Raw genomic sequence first — 19,046 nt, 5'->3', positions numbered from 1 at the left:
GACGCGTGCCTGTAATCCCAGCTACTCAGGAGGCTGAGGCAGGAGAATTGCCTGAACCCAGGAGGCGGAGGTTGCGGTGAGCCGAGATCGCGCCATTGCACTCCAACCTGGGTAACAAGAGTGAAACTCCTTCCCCCCCAAAAACAAACAAACAAACAAAAAAAAAATAAATAAAAATAAAAATTAAAATTAAAAAAATAAAAAGTAAAAATTCACAGATGCTGGCAAGGTTATATAGAAAAGGAAACACTTATATACTGTTCTGGGAGTGTAAATTAATTCAAACATTGTGGAAGACAATGTGGCCATCCCTTAAAGATGTAAAGACAGAAATACCATTCAACCCAGCATTCCCATTACTGGGTATATACCCAAAGGAAAACAAATCATTCTATTATAAAGACACACACATGTGTATGTTCACTACAGTACTACTGCAGTAGCAAATGATGGAATCAACCTAAAAGCACATCAGTAATCATCTGCATAAAGAAAATGTGATATATACATAATGAGAGCATGCCCTTTGCAGAAACATGAATGGAGCCATTTTCTTTAGCAAACTGACACAGGAACAGAAAACCAAATACTGCATGTTCTCACTTATTAGTGAGGGCTAAATAATGAGACCACATTGATACATAGAGGGGAACAACAGATACTGGGGCCCATCAGAGGGTGTAAGGTAGGAGGAAGGAGAGGTTCAAGAAAAATAATGAATGGATACTAGGCTTCATACCTGGGTTATGAAATAATCTGTACAAGAAACCCTCATGACATAAGTTTAGCTATGTGACAAACCTGCACATGTAATCCTGAACTTAAAATGTTGAAAAAGTACCTTATGTACAAACACTAGTTTCAGGCCAGCTCTTCATTCCCTCTTTGCTTTTGCTTATTCTGCTCTTCGGTCCTTCAAGACCTTCAATCTGCCTAATATTCACCGTACTTCAGGTTACTTGTTCAATGTCTGTCTTCCCATCTGGATGTAAGCTTCATATCTCTCTAGTTCATTGATGCATTCCCTGTGTCTGACTCATTGCTTGCTATCCAGTTGGTATTCATTAAATATTTATGGGAAGAAGGAAAAATAAACAAAGGAAATCTCCATAGTGAGTATTGATAACTCAAGTTTTTACAGCACATTTGCCCAAAGGTACTTGATTATTCAATAAAGGAGAATTAAGTTCTTGACAGCATCAGTAATTAATTAATAATAATTACTTTTTAGAAATCTCAGTTTGTGATTACTGACCTTGAATTTTATGTAGGATAAATGGGTGGTTAGAGTAAAATGAAGCCTAATTTCCTAGACCAAACAACTGCCAACTATGTTTGACACCTGTGAACATCTACTATGTATCAATGTTTAATACAAAGTAACATATGAAAACATGGATCCAATTAATTTCTCGGGATGTAAGTGGACTAGTGAGAGAGCCAGACAAAATCATACCCTGTAATTATCATATAGTGTAATAAATACTAGAACACTCACAGACAAAAGAGATATCAAAGCATTCACATGTTAATGTACATCTACATGTGACCAGGTGAAAACCTGTTCGTGCGTGTGCGTGTGTGTGTGTACTAGGCATATTTAATCCTCACAACTCTGAAAGATACTATGTAATTTAAATAATTCTTAAATACTATCATTATGTCAATTCAATATATTGAAGGCAGTAAAGTTGAGTGGGGTGTAGAAACTAACTGAAGGTCACAGCCTTTCTGTGGTCCTAGATAAATGGAACCCCAGGTCCAAAGCCAACGGGAAGACTGAAAGACCTAAGTAAATTTAGGAGAAATTATTTATTACAGAGCACTCTGGTAGAGACAGGAAAACTTCTCATTTGAAATAAACCTTGGGTTAGCGTCCATTGTTCTTATAAAAGGGGTACAGGGTGGGCCCTTTAGTTTTGCAAAGATACAGTAATTACCTCCAGAAATGGATCCCTGTTGGACAATGTTAAATGACCCTGTTGCTTATTTAATAGTTTTCCTAGGATTTCTACGCCGAGAGAAAAATATTTCTCTTCTATGGATTTAGATTGTGCCTGGCCTGTAAAATAGTGATTGCTCTTAGGAAATCACAAACATTCTTGTTTGAGTGGTTGTTTGCAGAAAATAGAACTGAGACCCTGAGAAAAGGAATAAGAACAAATGAGTTCTACCTTGAATTTGGGACAACAGTGGATTAGATTGTCAGGGCTCCAAATGTGAGGTTACCTAAATCAGACAGCTCAAGGTTTGTTGATATTGAATTTTATATTACATATCCAAAGACAGTATGTTTTGCTTCTCAGGAATGTAGGATAGAGTTCATAGCTCATGCGATATGACCATCATATTTCTTTGATCTTAAGTTACTATTAACTGATGCCTCCTGATTTCAAAACTTACTGCAAAGCTACAGCGGTCAACACAGTGTGGTACTGGCATAGGGACAGACATATAAATCAATGGAATGAAATTGAGAGCCCTGAAATAAACTCTTATATCTATGGTCAATTGATTTTTACAAAAGTGTCCAGACCATTCACAAGAAAAAGAACCATCATTTCATCAGATGATGCTAAAACAGATAACGTGCAAAAGAAAGAATTTGAAAACAAAAATCATTCTTTTGAGTGAATACCTCAACATATACAAAAATTAACTCAAAACAGTTAAGACCATAAAATGCTTAAACAAAAACATAGAAGTAAATTTTTGAGACCTTGGAATAGGCAATTTTTTCTTTGATGTGACAACAAGAGCACATGCAACAAAAGAAAAAAATAAATAAGATTTCATCAAAATTAAAACTTTTGTGCTTCGAAGGGCAGCATCAAGAAAATGAAAATACCACCCGGTAAACAGGAGAAATTATTTACAAATCATATTTGACAAGGGGCATGAATGTATCAGGAATATATAAAGAAATATTAAAATTCAACAATGAAAAAATAACTGGGCAAAGGATTTGAATAAAAGTGTCTCCAAAGATGCATCAATAGCCAATAGACACATGAGAATATGTTCAACATCATAAGCCATGAGGGAAATGCAAATCTAAATTGCAGTGAGATACCACATCACACTTAGTAGGTTGGCTGAAATGAAAAAAGCCAACAATAACAAGTGCTCGTGAGGATACAGAGAAATTGCCAGCCTTTCACATAGTTGGGACTGTAAAATTATACAGCCAATTTGGAAAATAATTTGACAGTTGCTCAACATGTTAAACATACAGTAATTCCACTCCTAGCAATATAACCGAGAGAAATGAAAATACATGTGTACATATAAAAACCTGTATATGACTGTTCATAGCAGCATTATTCATAATAGCTAAAAAGTAGAAGTAACACAAGCATCTATCAACTGATGAATGGGTAAATATAATGAAGTTGCATCCATATAACTGCATATTATACAGCCATAAAAAGAAATGAAGCACTGGCTAGGTGAGGTGGCTCATGCCTATAATCCCAGCACATTGGGAGGCTGAGGTGGGCAGATCACCTGAGGTCAGGAGTTTGAGACCAGCCTGACCAACATGGCAAAACCCTGTCTTTACTAAAAATATAAAAATTCGCAGGTGGCAGACACCTGTAATCTCAGCTACTTGGGAGGCTAAAGCAGAAGAACTGCTTGAACTCGGGAGGCCAAGGTTCAGTGAGCCGAGATTGCATCATTGCATTCCAGCCTGGGCAACAAGAGCGAGACTCTGCTTCAGAAAAAAAAAAAAAAGAAAAGGAAAAGGAAGTGAAGTACTAATACATGCTGCAACACATATGAACCTTGCTAACATTATGCTAACTGAAAGAAACAAGTTATAAAAATCCACATATATTATGATTTCATTTACATGAAATGTCCAGAATAGGAAATCCACAGAGAAAGATTAGTGGTTATCAGGTCTGGAAGCAATGGAAAGTGACTGCTAATGGGTATAGGTTTTGTCTTTAGGCTGATGAAAATGTTCTGAAATTAGACAGCGATGATAGTTGTACAACTTTGTGAAAAAACTAAAAATAACTGAATTGCACACTTTAAATGAATGAATTATAATGGTATAGTGTCTTTAAAAAGATGTTATAATGGTATAGTGTCTTTAAAAAGATGTTACTAAAAAAATTACAGTATTCACAGGGCACATGGTGGCTCATGCCTGTAATCCCAGCACTTTGGGAGGCCGATACTGGCGGATCACCTGAGGTCAGGAGTTTGAGACCAGCCTTTCCAACATGGTAAAACTCCATCTCTACTAAAAATACAAAAATCAGCTGCATGTGTTGGTATGCACCTATAATCCCAGCTACTCAGAAGGCTGAGGTAGGAGGATAGTTTGATCCTGGGAAGCGGAGGCTGAGGTGAGCCAAAATCAGGACACTGCATTCCAGCCTGAGTGACAGAGGGAGACTCTGTCTCAAAAAAAAAAAAAAAAAAAAGGGTATGATATTGAAAGTAAGACCCAACACCTTCATAATGTGTTTTTTCTAAGTGAATCAGAAATACTATCTTGAACATACATCTTTATTGGAGAGCTCTTCCTTAAATTAAGAAATATAATATTCCAGAAGAAATATAACCTTGTAGGCTGGTAAAGGCCAAGGCATTTCTGTTCTTTTATATTCCTTCATTGATTCATTCAGCTTCATTTTTTCTGCAAATAATGAGCACCTATCAATAAATGCCCCCTAGATGACAGCATTTGAAAAAAGCAGGACAAAGTAGTCATTGAGCTTAGAAATAAGAAAAGCCATTTGTTGACCCCTTCACCTCAACATATGCACTACTTATAGGATATATAAAGAAGGGTCTTTAAGATATAATTAATCTAAATTTTATGAGGTAGCACTAATAGATTACCTACCACACTAGACTGCATTCGATTTGAGGGGGAAAAAAGTAGACGCTATGAAAAAACGAACAAATCTGAAATGTTAATGACAGATAACAATGTAAGCATTGGGGAGCAAATTCATACTCTAAGAATATTAGTGTGTACCCTAAATACATATTTCATGGATAAACTACTGACCAGCAGTGCTGTCCACTGAGTTTAGTGGCTAGTTTGGAATTTAATCTTCGGTGAAATATGTAACAGAATAATTCAGTTCTTGGGAAACACATACATCTTTTCAAGATGTCTTTGAATTTGAGATTTAACCTCTGAACCCTAAGGCATACTTTTTTTTTGAAGCAAACATATATTATAGATGAGAAGTAAAAACTAGTTGGTGTGATGCATAAAATACATGACAGCTAGAAGGCAAATGCATTGTTTATGTTACAGCCCACTCCGGAAAAGGTGCTGACTGGGAAGAGGATGGAAGCTGGCCCTCACTAGCACAGGGGCTTTCTGAGACTAGAAATGTCATAACATGAACGATAACAATGCTTGAGAGACCACAGTGGAATGGTTACAGTCACAGGTAGGTCAGACACTCTAAACGTGATAATAGCCAGTTTCTAGGGCTTTGGAGTGCCAGACAAAGAGGTCGAATTCAGGGAAAATGGCCTAGAAAAAGGAAGTCCAGAGAGCAGGACTCAGGGCCAACAAACTACTCTGAATCACTTCAAATCACTGCCCTATGGAGAAAGGGCCAATTCTGCCTATTTCAGAGAAGGCCTGCAGAGGTCTGTTCCAAGTGAGAGGCAAAAACATACCCGGGAAAGGGAAACGGAAAGGTTACCCTTTGAATTTTTTGCAGTTCCCATTTTCATTATCTGGTCAAATCATATTTTATAAAGTTCAAAACTCTGTTATGCTCTCCAGGGGAAAATGCCTAGTGTGAGACAAAACTTGCACTGATAATCCTACATTTGATGGAGGCCATCTCTTTAATTCTTTTCACTCTAATACAGTTAAGTTACAAAAGCACCTGATTCCAGTCTCACTGGAAGATATTTTTTCTTGATCGAAGTGGTCACGAAAGACATGAGAAAGAACTGTGCATATGTTTGTCTGTTTGTTTCCTGGAACCACTGCAAAGAAATTACCACAGATTGAATGGCTTGAAACAAAAATGTATTCTCTTGCAGATCTGGAAATTAGACACCTGAAATCAAGGTGTCAGCAGTGCTGGGCACCTTCGAAGGCTTTAGGAGAGAATCTTTCCCTGCTTCTTCTAGCTTCTGTTGGCTTCCAGCAATCATTGGCTCCCCCTGCTCAATCACTCCAGTCTCTGCCTTCATGGTAACATAATTTGCTTCTCACCTGTGTCTTCTCCTCACTCTCTTATGAGGACACTTGTCATTGAATTTAGGGTCCACCTGGGTGATCCTAGAAGATGTCATCTACAGATCCTTAATTACGTCTGGAAAGACACGTTTTCCAAATAACGTCACATTCACAGTTTCCAGGTAGACACATCTTTTGAGGGTTATAGTTAGTCTGTTAGGGCTGCTATAACACAATAGACTGGGTAATTTAAACAAAAGAAATGTATGTCTCACAGTTCTGGAGGCCAGGAAGTCCAAAATCAAGGTTCTAGCAGATTTGTTGCCTAGTGAGGTCTCTCTTCCTGGTTCACTGACTGCCACCTTCTCACTGTACCCTCACATGGCAAAAAGAGCAAGGGAGCTCTTAGAAATCTCTTTTCTAAGGGCACTAATCCCATTTACAAGGGCAGATCCCTTATGACCTAAGGACCACCAAAGGCCCCACCTCCTAATACGATCACATTGGGATTAGGATTTCAACATAGGAATTTAGGAGGGATATAAATATTCAGTCTGTAGCAGGAACCATTGAAATCACTGTATTCAGTCAATTAGATTCTGACTCAACCATAAGTGAAAATGTATGTTCTACAGTACACTAACCTCTCAAATGAAAATTCTTGAAAATCTTGGAAGAAAAAAAGGGCATTGACATAATTAGAGAGATTCTGACATTGTCACCCATTCAGAAAGTGCTCCCTGTTTTCCCCTGAATGGCAACATCTGATTGTTGACCAAAACTTCAGTGCCTGAAAATTAAACTAAAAAAATCAGAATTACTTTAATATTTGTTAACTGAATTATTCATAACAATGAAAGAAAAAGGAGGGATATTTTAGTACCTTGGTTTTTTTTTTTTATTGCAGCATAAAATATTAGTTGTTCTCTTTTAGCCTTTTTTTTTTTCAAAAGTGATGAATCTTTCTTGCACCTGCATCAGGTTTCAATTGCCAATTTTCATATGTACATATCATTCTCTCAGAATCTTCCTGAATTTAAAACAATCTCTATACTTCATTATCTTAGGTCACAAACTGCTTTTCATCAGTCCCCAAACTGGGCTCTGGGATGACCAAAAGGAGGTATACATAATAAACTATTAATAATAGCTACAATTCACTAGCATCTGTACTTTAATAATTCCTAAGTTGTGCCTTATGAAATTTTCAATAGACACCAATTATTGCCATTAATGTCTTTCTGTCTAATACTATGCTCAGTGGCAGAAACTATCTACTAAGGCATTATTTCACAAGCTAAGCAAGTTTGGGTTTGAATTCTTCTAACTATTTAAATAAAAATATTTACCCTTTTATTGAAAATCAAAGCCTTCCATTGATAAATGTTTTCAGTTTTGGCACCCAAATGTTCCTAAAGTTGATTACATTTCAATTGATCTAAATAGTCACAAATTATTTATCTAAACAGTCATCCATCAACATTTTATTGCTCAGAAACAAAAGTTTGCCTGTTTAAGCAGCCTTCCTAATTAAAAAGCAGTCAAGCCAGTTATGAGTTTAGCCATGTATCAAACTCCCAGCTATAGTTCTGATAGACTGCACATTTTACTTGTTGGCTACAAAGGATCAGCTAGTTTGAATATTAAAAGCAATGAACATTTGAACATAACAGTGGATAGAAGCAATGATCAGGGCTCAAAAACCAGATTGCCAAAATTCCTAGCGTGAATACAATATAAAATTCTCAGTTTAATACAGTTTTCTATCACCACCACTACCACTGCGACTACCACGACTGCCACCATCATTACAATTGTCAGAGTGTACCCCAGTTAAAGAGAGCTCAGATTAAGGCTTACTGTAGTAGTCATAAGGAAGATCTTTTTCAATGAGACTATCAATCAGTTGCTGTTTATTCAATTGATATTTTCACCATAAAAAATGTTTGCCACTTAACTGATAAGGCTAACTTAAATTAACCTCAGAATGGGGTGATTTATTGTGTTACTTTAGTCTGTTTTTAAAAAATGTTCTTTTTTTTTTTTTTTTCACTTCATTTCGCAATAGCGGAAGAGTTACTTTATTCATAGATACCTTGCCTGAAGTCACAGGGAGGCCAAAATGCAGTGGCTTTTGTACCTAAGGGCTCCTTTTATGTAACATCTCCATTTTTCCTCTTTTTTTTTTTTTAATACTTTTCATCTTCTATTCCCTTCCCCTTAACACATGCTCAGAGGGTAGAGATTATTAGTCTAGTTACTTTTCCCATGTTAAGTGAGGTATTCACAGAGATAAGCATAGATATTACCCATTGCTTCCTCCAGAATAATACCATCTTGCCCATGACCAAGTGAATGCCAGTTTCCCTACAGCAGGCAGGTAACCAGATTTTGTTAAAAGACTTAATTTTACCATTAGCAATAGGGAAATATTTATATATGACTTACAGTCATCTACAACCTGAGATGATGAGTAGCTTAAGTCTTTTGCTTTGCAGATCTGAACTGTTACAAGAAAGTGAAAATTCCAGGAAGAAGGCCCCAAACAATGTTTATAAAGTAAGCAGTTTGACAGGCTAAAATCTGGAGTCATTAGATATTAAGATTATTCTCTGGGAAGCTCTTCATAATAATCTACATTTAAAGTGCATCTTTTTCACATGTAGGGGAGAAATGATGTGGGAGTGAGAAACTTATAAAAATATGTCATTTACTGCTTGGGGATAAACAGTTTACCAACCGCAGTTATTTACCATAAAATATCAATATTCAAAATGCTTTACAGCCTACTTGTAATAAATTGGAAATCTGCATCGTAACTTTTAGAGCAGAAATATTGTTATTAATTATTCTCATTATTAAACCTGAAACAAATTATATTAAAATTAGAGTCACAAATGTATGCATAATCGTGGCATATAAAATTATGCTTTTAGATGTTAACAGCAAATCAACAGTATGATAGTATCAAGAATACCTAAAACTGAAAAATTAAAAACAAAAGCAAATTTATGACAGATATACTTACTATATCAAAAATTGTAAATGTAATAAAAAATTCAAGTTTGTGTATAAAGGAAACATTTAACCAACCACCCAAATCTATGGTTTGAACATAAACTCCATTGGTAAAGTGTATCTTTTCACAGCATAAGTGAAGCCATACATGTAAAATGCTACATAATAGGCATCTGCTCAAGACTCAGGTGACCAGGTTCCTATGCTGGTCCCTTCTCCCACTGCTGTATCCTTGGTGAAAGTTATTTCACTTCATTAATTTTCATGTTCTTCATCTATAAAATAATATATATACTTCTTTGGGTTGTGTTGAGAACTAAATGGAATAATGCTTCCAAAGTACTTAGCATAATATCCAACATAGAGTAATAACATTATCCCATTTATTAAGCCCTGACTATGTGCTACACAATGATCTACAAGTTTTACAATTATTAATCGATTTGATCCTCACAACAAAGGAGGTAAACGACTTGAAGCAAAAAGAAGTACCTTGTTCATTCAAGGTCACAAAATTACAGAAGCGGAATTTCAATCCAAGGAGTTTGACTCTAAGGCTTGTGCTCTTATCTATATTTAGGTATAAAATGGTAGTTATTCATACGATCCAGCAATTCCATTACTGGGTATATATTCAAAAGAAAGGAAATCAATATGTCAAAGATACATTGGCACTTTCATATTTATTAAGGCACTACTGACAATAGCCAAAATATGGAATCAACCTAAGTGCCCATCAGTGGATGAATGAATAAAGAAAATGAGATACGTATACATAATGGAATATTATTCAGCCATAAAAAGAATGCAATCTTGTCATTTATGACAACCTGGATGAACCTGGAGGACATTACATTATGCTTAACTAAATAAGCCAAGCACAGAAAGATAAATGCCACATATTCTCAATTGTATGTGGAAGTTAAATAAGTTGGTCTTAGTAAGACAGAATCAGAGTAGAAAGTAGAAGAGAGGTAACTAGAGGTGGGGAAAGGGGGAAGAATGATAAGAAGAGATTGGTTAACAGATAAAAAATTATAGATAGATAGGAGGAATAAGTTCTTGTGCTCTCTAGTACTATAAGGTGACTACAATTAAAAACTATTTACTCGGTCAGGCATGGTGGCTCATGACTTAATCCCAGCACTTCGGAAGGCCAAGATGGGCTGATGACCTGAGGTTAGGAGTTCGAGAATAGCTTGTCAAACATGGTGAAACCCCAACTCTGCTAAAAATAGAAACATGAGTCAGGGGTGGTAGTGGGTGCCTGTATTCCCGGCCACTCAAGAGGCTGGGGCAGGAAAATTGCTTGAACTCAGGAGTTGGAGGTTGCAGTGAGCTGAGATCACATCACTGTACTCCAGCCTGTGTGACAGAGGAAGACATCGCCTCAAAAAACAAACAATGACAAAAACACACACAAAAACAATTTACTCTAATTTTCAGAAGAGAGAATTTTGAATGTTCCCAACATTAAGAAATGACAGCGTAGTTGTATGAGGTGATGAGTATGCCAGTTACTCGGATTTGATCATTTATACATTGCATGCAGGTATTGAAGTATCACACTGTAATCCATAAACATGCAGTTACTATGAGTCAATTAAATTTCTGTAAGTGACAGTTATTTTAAAAAGACAAGACATGGGGGGACAGAAAGGGAAATGGAAGAGAGAAGAGATAAGAAAACACAGAAGCAGTTATTACATAACTTTCCTATGCTGGAAATGATTCTGGGATTTTACATATGCTTTACAATGTAATCTTCCTAACAACCCTAAAAGGGAAGTGTAGTGGTGTTGGGAATCTGCAGTTCTAGAGACATAGGACACACAGAATGAAATGGAACAATTAATGACACTTCATTCCATCTAAACTTAGTCAATATAACGTCTCATCTTCACAAGCCCACATTTCTAAGTTAAAAAAAAAGGGGGGAATTTTTATTGTTCATGAGTGTAGGGATGTGTACTGAAATTTAAAAAAAAATCCATGTTTAAATTGCTCAGCTGCAGACTGTGCACAAAGATCCTCAGGCAGATTTAGATTGCAATGCTGGGCTGCAGAAGTGGACAGCCAGGGTGATGGGGCTGTAGGACTTCATTCTGTATAGACACAACATCTGGAAACACCCCCTTCATTAAGCTGTGCAAATAACGAACTCAAATCCCCTCCACTTTCGGCCTTATCTTCTGATTTATTTATCTATAGAAGAATTTTTTAAAATATTCAACTTGTTTTTCCTCCTGGACAAAAGGGAGTGTAGAGGGAATGAAGGTTAGGGAGGCATGCTTATGCTCAAATAAGCTTTCCTTGGAAGCACTTCATGAAGCTGTGCACAGTCTCTGGCTGACTTTCCAGGATACAAGCGAACTGTGATGGCTTGTTTGATTCATTCCACATATGAGCATCTTTTTAATGTGGGCCAAGGCCTCCCACACCAATACAAACACTTATAAGAATTAATATGTCAACTGTCTTCTATATCAACCTCAAGGTGAGAATGCTGGCACTCACTTCCAGTTCACTCCAAAGGACCGTCAGAATGTGCTTGACTCAGTGGTTCAACTCATTCCTTATGCTCCGCACATGGCATCTAATTCCTATTCATTCAGCAACCATTATTTCGAGTTTATTAAGTGCCAGGTACAAAGGATCTAGTCAACCAAATTTTATAGCCCTAGCTGAAATCGAAGGAAAAAAGGTAGAAGGGGTATGGTAGTAGGCTAAGTGACAGTGAGAGAAGTGATTGCTGGTGGCTTAATACTGGAGAGCGACTGAAAGACAAAATGGGTTCCCAATTATATTACAATAATGTATGCTTATGAAAATGTCCATATCTCATCAAGAGGGACTTAAATTATGCTATCCTTATTTAAGCAAAGAAGGATTTCTATTCTAAATATATTGACTGAAGAAAGTGGGAGGAAGAGTAAGTTCTTAGTAGTCTCGTCCCTAGTTAGCTATAAATTTTGCTTATGTGAGTTAATTCAACTTAAAAATGCTAAATGCTAATACAAGACATGACCAAATTCTGTGTACAAAAGCAGCATGAAAACATTTTTAATAATCAATAGAAATAATGTCTACCTTAGAAGACCATCTTCTGAATAAAATTATAGAAAGTATATGAATGAGATTTGAAAACTGTGACATGGTAAACAAATGTGAAGGGTTGTTTTTCTTATAAATTAGGGTGAATCTAAAGCAGAATAGAGCCAGCATGCATGAAACTTAGAGCTTAAGACTGCCTTTCCTTGGTTCTGTAACTTATTAACTGTGTATTAAAAATGAGTAATTCAGTTACTCTAATCTTCAGTTTCATTTTTAAAAAGATACAGACCAGAAGACTTTTAATGTCTTTTTCAGCCATAAAATTGTATGATCAAAAAGGAAGAAATATTCTCACTTGCATGGTGTAGTACAGTAAGTGTGGCCAAAAAGCAACATTTTTTTTTCCTTCAATGATTATGACAATATGTGGAGTCACAGAAACTAGTAACATTCAAAAGATGTCACTGTCTTGCCTCACTTTCATTAATTCACTGAAGAAAAAAATTTTATCCTAACCAAATGAAAATGATTTTTAACACAGGCAATGTCTTCTGATTTTCTTTTAATTTAAAAAAGATAGGGAAAAACATCTAGAAACTATGAATTGATTATCAAAAAGCTAAACTCCAGAAAATGACTAAAATAGAAAGGGTGGGTTTGGGTGTATAAAAATACACATCTTTGGCTGGGCGCTATGGTTCACGCCTGTAAGCACTTTGGAAAGGTGAGGTGGGTGGATCACAAGGTCAGGAGTTCGAGACCAGCCTGGCCAGCAGAGTGAAACCCTGACTCTACTAAAAATAGGAAAAATTAGCTGGACATGTTGGTGGGCGTCTGTTATCTCAGCTACTTAGAAGGCTGAGACAGGAGAACCGCTTGAACCTGGCAGGTGGAAGTTGCAGTGAGCTGAGATCGTGCCACTGCTCTCCAGCTGGGGCAACAGTGCAAGACACCATCAAAAAAAAAAATCCTGAAATTAACTTTATACATATATTTTCTTTGTTGTGTTACTGAATGAGTACGTAATACAGGAATTCCTTTATTCAAACATATAAATGGCTAGGAAGTATTAGGATGGACAAGATAGTCTTAGTTCTCTTAAAATATACATTCTGTTATAGGAGTAAAATAATAAATGAGAAAAAAGTAAATATACAATCTTTCTAGTTTGTATTAAATTCAATAAAGTGAGCCAGGCACAGTGGCTCACACCTGTAATCCCACCACGTTGGGAGGCTGAGGTGGGTGGATCACATGAAGTCAGGAGTTTGAAACCAGTCTGGCCAACATGGTGAAATCCGACTCTATGAAAAATACAAAAAAATTAGCTGGGCATGGTATTGTGTGCCTATAATCCCAGTTACTTTGGAGGCTGAGGCAGAATAGCTTGAACATGGGAGGCAGAGGTTGCAGTAAGCTGAGATTGTGCCACTGCACTCCACCCTGGGTGACAGGGCAAGACTGTCTCAAAAAAAAATTCTGGTATACTGTTATGTAAAAAGCAAAGGGCTGAGGGAAGGTCAGCAGAGAGGAGAAATGATGGAAATTGCTTGTTATGTTAGACAGGGCGATATGGAAACGTGCTCTTAGGAGGTCATACCTAAATTAAGAACTGAGGATCATAAGAAGTCAGCTGCATGAAAGATCATGAGAAAAGCTTATCAGGCAGAGGGAACAAAAGTATCAAGATCCTGCTGCAAAAAATAGTTTGTCATTTTTGAGAAATTAAAATGAGACCATGGTAATGAATTTGAGATTTATTCTAGGTGCAGTAGAAGGCATAAAGCAGGAAAGCAGAATGATCTAATTTACATTTTTTAAAAGATTACTCTGGCAGTTTTATGATGAATGGTTAAGGAAAGGCTCGAGAAGATGCAGAGAGACCAGGTAGGAGTGGATGTTGTAGAAACAATACATCCTGATTTTAGCAAGGCATTAGCAAAGTTCTCACTACTTTAAAAACACGTGGGTGAAATTGGAGTTCAGTTATAGTACATTAGGCTAAATTGTAGCTGGTTGAACAAGAGTATCCAAATAATATTAAATTAAAGGTTTAAACTCATTTTAGTGGAAGTTCTCTAGTGACATGCTGCCCTGTCCTGGTCAACATGTTGTATCAATTATTTGAATGGAAACACACTTATCAAATTTTCTGCTGACACTAAACTAGGAGAACAATCAATATGTCAGATTGAAAAAAAGACTTAAAACAATGTCAAATATGATGGAACAAAGGGTCACTACTCAGAATATGAATTTATTAGGGATAAACATAATATTCTGAATTTAGGTTAATAAAACAATATGGTTGGGTGGCTCTGGATGAACAGATATTTATAAGAAATCCTTTCTCAGATTTTACATGACTATATGTTTAAAAGAAAGTTGCAATCTGGGTCTTATACTTAAAAACGACTATTAAATAAATATTATTGTCAGCTGCATTAACTGAAAAATGTTCACATCATGAGATACTACTGTTTCCAGTGTTCCCTGCAAAAATTAAGACACATATGTGGAATTCTGTGCATTTCCATAGGCTAAAATTTAATAGATGAGTTAACATAACTGAGTGTGTTGTGAAGAAGATGACTGTGGATTAAGTAAATGGGGAAGAAAATAATTACAGGACAAGGGACATGATGATATCTTTACATATTTGAAGGTAATCAGTATCTTACAGTAAGAATTGGGAGTGTATGTGAGAGAAATTTAGATGTTTGGCTCAATTTTAAGAAAGAGATGTCAAGTTTGTTTTTGTATTTTTGAACAACTGGAGTAGTCTACTGTGGGTCAAGGTGCTTTGTGATGAATTGGGGAACTTTCTGTCACTAGCATGTTTCAAACCCTATGAGGATCAGCCAAGGATTTTGAGGGTGGCAGGAATGCCTACATCATACACGATACATATGCAAAGTGGATTCCACTTCCTGGTGGGTCCACAGGTCAACCCACCACAAACTGAGTGGTAGAGCTTTTTTTTTGGCTAAACTTTTCTACTTAAATGACTGTCCTGGAATATGAGATTCTATCTTTCTGATATTTTGGTAGCAAAATGCCAGGTCTTTTACAAAAGGATAATCTTAAGAGCTGATAATTTGTTTTTTTTTAAATATAAGCTAGGAATAAAAGTTTGGGTATAGTATTTCCATCTCCATTTTTTTTTTTTTTTTTTGGTGTTAATGTGTTGAAAATTTTCTACACTATGACATCCAAAATTCAAAGAATTACAAGATTTATTAAACACTGAGATTTTCCCTTACTCTGAGAGTACATGATTCTATGGTTATTTCCAAAAGTTAATCCAGCAAGATTTGTTATTACTAAAAAATATAGATATAAGACTTGAATTAAACCAAAAGAAATAAATGCTTTGATTTACATTCACTCACATATATTATTCTCTTATTATTCTGCACACCTAAGAATATTTAAAAGACTATCTCAAGAGACATTCACAAACAAAATAATCCTGGAATCCTGCACATACATAATACTTACAAAATTCATTTCTCAAATAATAAAAATGCCACCAAATGGCAATAATAAATTAAGGACTGGATATTGGATATATTTGATATTGAGTTCCTGGAGAGGATTTTGCTAATGAGAATATTCTACAGTGTTACTGCCAGCAGACTTCATAATTATGAAACCTTTGACTAATGCCAAAATGCACTGCTATATGAGTTGAGATTTCATACAAGGAAATATAAAATCATATGCAAATACATAAACCCTTAAAAATGTAGCTGAACATCAACCCTCAAAGGTGACTATACTCAAATGTATGCTAACTGCTCTTTTCTATGGATTTTATTTTCAAATTGTGGTTTCTAAGTTTCACTTTCATATATTCATGGACTTTTGTGAAATGGTAGTCTTAAGAGATGTTTATTTTTTAAATATTCTGAACCAGAAATAGCAAAGGTGGGTAACAATTTGTCCCCATTTTTTGCCATTATTGCAGTTGGTTTATAATTTTTCTACTCTGTGAAATAAGAAACAGTTAGAGAATTATAGGATTAATTGAGGTTTTTTTTTTTTTTTTCCAACACTGACCTTTATGGTTAAAGTACTTCTCTTATTGACTACTAAATTACTGGCAATTCAATTGCTATTTAAAATGTGTGTGTGTGTAAATCTGTTGTTTACATAAATTTATACATGTGTCAGTCTCAGTGTGTGAATTTATTTGTACATAAAACAAGCATCATATAGTCAAATTGCCATATAATCAAAGTATCTCAATCCTTATGAAAGTAGAAGAATACCTATTCTGACTTAGGTTTACAGTTTATCCTACAAATAAAATTATTTCTAAAATGTGAAAAAGAGTAAAGATCATCTAACAAATTTAAATCTAGTTTCTAAAATGAAACTGCTATAAAAGCTTTTTGGTATAATAGTACACAAACCCAAAGTAACATATGCAGCATTATATAATTGCTACTTACAAGCAAACTGAAGCTTTGCTTCCCTGCTAACAATTGTTCCAAATGAGTTTGTTGCTGTGCACTGGTACGTTCCAGCATCCTGGGTTTTATTGGGGTTATTGATCAACAAGCTGCCTTCAACAACACTGTAGCGGAAATCCATACCAATGTCAACATCTGTTCCATTTAACTTCCACCTATAGTATAAAAATGCCAGCAGATAAACTCTTGTCATATTAATCGATATTTCTGAATTGTCTAAAATATATAAAAACTATAAATAGCATAAAAAATCATTTGTGACTTTTTTAAAAAAGCACGATTAAAAAGTTAGAAATGCTCTACCCAGCAACAGTAGTATCTTAAGTGCCTATGGAAAGACCATGTCTTTTAAAGTAAACAATGATATTAAAATTTTAACAACTGTTTTTATCACTACTTACGATGCTACAAACGCTTCACTTTTTTTAGGTGGGGTGGGGGGGGGCACAGATTTCCATAGCACCTTGTATAACTTTCTTCAAATTGGGCTCCTCAATAAAAGTCCTTCTAGTTTGGAGTCATTCTTTAAATAGGTCTATACAGATGACAGCGTATACTATTTCCAGGTAGATTGCTGAATATCTGATGAAATTGCAGCAGAGTTGCTTTGATTTGGTCCTTAATATGACTGCAATGGTTGACTGCAAAGCAGAGGAACTCTAATGATCTTGAGCTGCCGTGTGGACCGAACCTGCCCTAAGTATGGATCACTTTGAAGATCTTCACCATTGGTACACAAGCACCAATCAACCATCCCAGCAAACTGCAGATTGGGCCATTAGATAATCGTGGCAGAGAGGGTTTTTTGTTTTTTGTTTTTTTTGTCCTTCTGCTTATTTATGTGGATCACCTATGTATGTGACTAGAGTATTTAGCCCAGTAAACTACATTTAGTGGGACTCACACATTTTAACAGCAAAGTTTTGGTAATAAGGTCTATGTTTTGTTTTTGTTTCATTTTACAACTAATGAAATTCCAAAGACTGACAGCTTATCTTGACCAAATCTCCTTTCAGAAGTAATTTAAATACTGAGGAATTTTTTGCAGTAATACAACTGAGTGACTATCTTATTTTTTTACTCCCATAATAGGAGAGTTTTTTTACTCCCATAGTAGGAGTTTGGGAATTACTAACAGTATCACAATAGCATTCACACCGGAATGTTAAAAATTAATGAAATACAGCAGCACAAAGAAAACTGATCCAAATCCATAATGGGAGTAAAGAATGAGAGCCATTAATCTTATCTTCCTTAAATAGTAAGAATTACCATTTAAATATTTGTGTGTGTGCACATGCACATTCATTGTGTATCATCTTACAACTTTCTGGGTACTATGGTTGTCTGTATATAATATAAAAGGATTTAAATTTAAAAAATGTAGTGAGTTGAAATTTCAAGATTTTGGAAGTCTGGTATCAACAGAGGCAAATATATAGAAGTGTAATCCATTCTTTATGTCAAGACCTCTGTCCCACTTCAAAGCTAATTTTCTTTTCTTTTCTTTTCTTTTTTTTTTTTTTTTTTTTGAGATGGAGTCTCGCTCTGTCGCCAGGTTGGAGTGCAGTTGCGCGATCTCGGCTCACTGCAACTTCCGCCTCCCGGGTTCAAGCAATTCTTCTGCCTCAACCTACCGTGTAGCTGGACTAGAGGCGCGCGCCACCACGCCCAGCTAATTTTTGTATTTTTTAGTAGAAACGGGGTTTCACCATGTTGGCCAGGATGGTCTTGATCTCTTGACCTCGTGACCCACCTGCCTCGGCCTCCCAAAGTGGTGGGATTACAGGCATGAGCTACCGCGCCCGGCCTCAAAGCCAATTTTCAATGACACCTCTTCCAATGAAGTCTTCCTTGGTATTTCTAGTCAAAATTAACCAAAGATGACTCAGTGTGGTGGCACATGCCTGTAATCTCAGCACTTTGGAAGACCAAAGCAGACAGGTCTCTTGAGCCCAAGAGTTTGAGACTAGCTTGGGCAACATGGCAGAACCCTGTCTTCACAAACAATACAAAACTTAGCCTGGTGTGGTGGTGCATGTCTGCTTGTAGTCCCAACTACCCGGGAAACTGAGGTGGGAGGATCACTTGAGACTGGGAGATTAAGGCTGTAGTGAGCCAAGACCACACCACTGCAACTGCACTACAGCTTGGACAACAGAGCGAGATCTCACCTCAAAACAAAAACAACAAAAATGAACCAAAGCTTTGCCCAATCTTCTACAGAATTCTCCATGCTCCTTTACATAGGAATTCCGAGTTCACTGTAGTTAATTTGCCTAAATCACCTTTGTATTCTCACTTTAGCCATCTAAAATCTAACA

The 19,046-nt window shown here is 36.1% G+C and overlaps 1 protein-coding gene across 5 annotated transcripts in view; it reads right to left on the bottom strand.

The window, feature by feature from the left end:
- Positions 1-19,046, bottom strand: part of CNTN4 (contactin 4) — a 974,474-nt gene that overhangs the window by 309,502 nt on the left and 645,926 nt on the right. For all 5 annotated transcript variants that reach the window (XM_017507289.2, XM_017507292.2, XM_037730965.1 and 2 more), the window contains one exon: positions 16,702-16,877. In XM_017507289.2, coding sequence (XP_017362778.1) covers positions 16,702-16,877 — 176 coding nt within the window. The remainder of the gene's footprint in view (positions 1-16,701; positions 16,878-19,046) is intronic.

The sequence above is a fragment of the Cebus imitator genome, unplaced genomic scaffold (genome assembly GCF_001604975.1).
Source record: "Cebus imitator isolate Cc_AM_T3 unplaced genomic scaffold, Cebus_imitator-1.0 Scaffold371, whole genome shotgun sequence".
In the NCBI taxonomy this organism is placed as follows: Eukaryota; Metazoa; Chordata; class Mammalia; order Primates; family Cebidae; genus Cebus; species Cebus imitator.
This window is presented reverse-complemented; position numbering and strand designations above follow the sequence as displayed.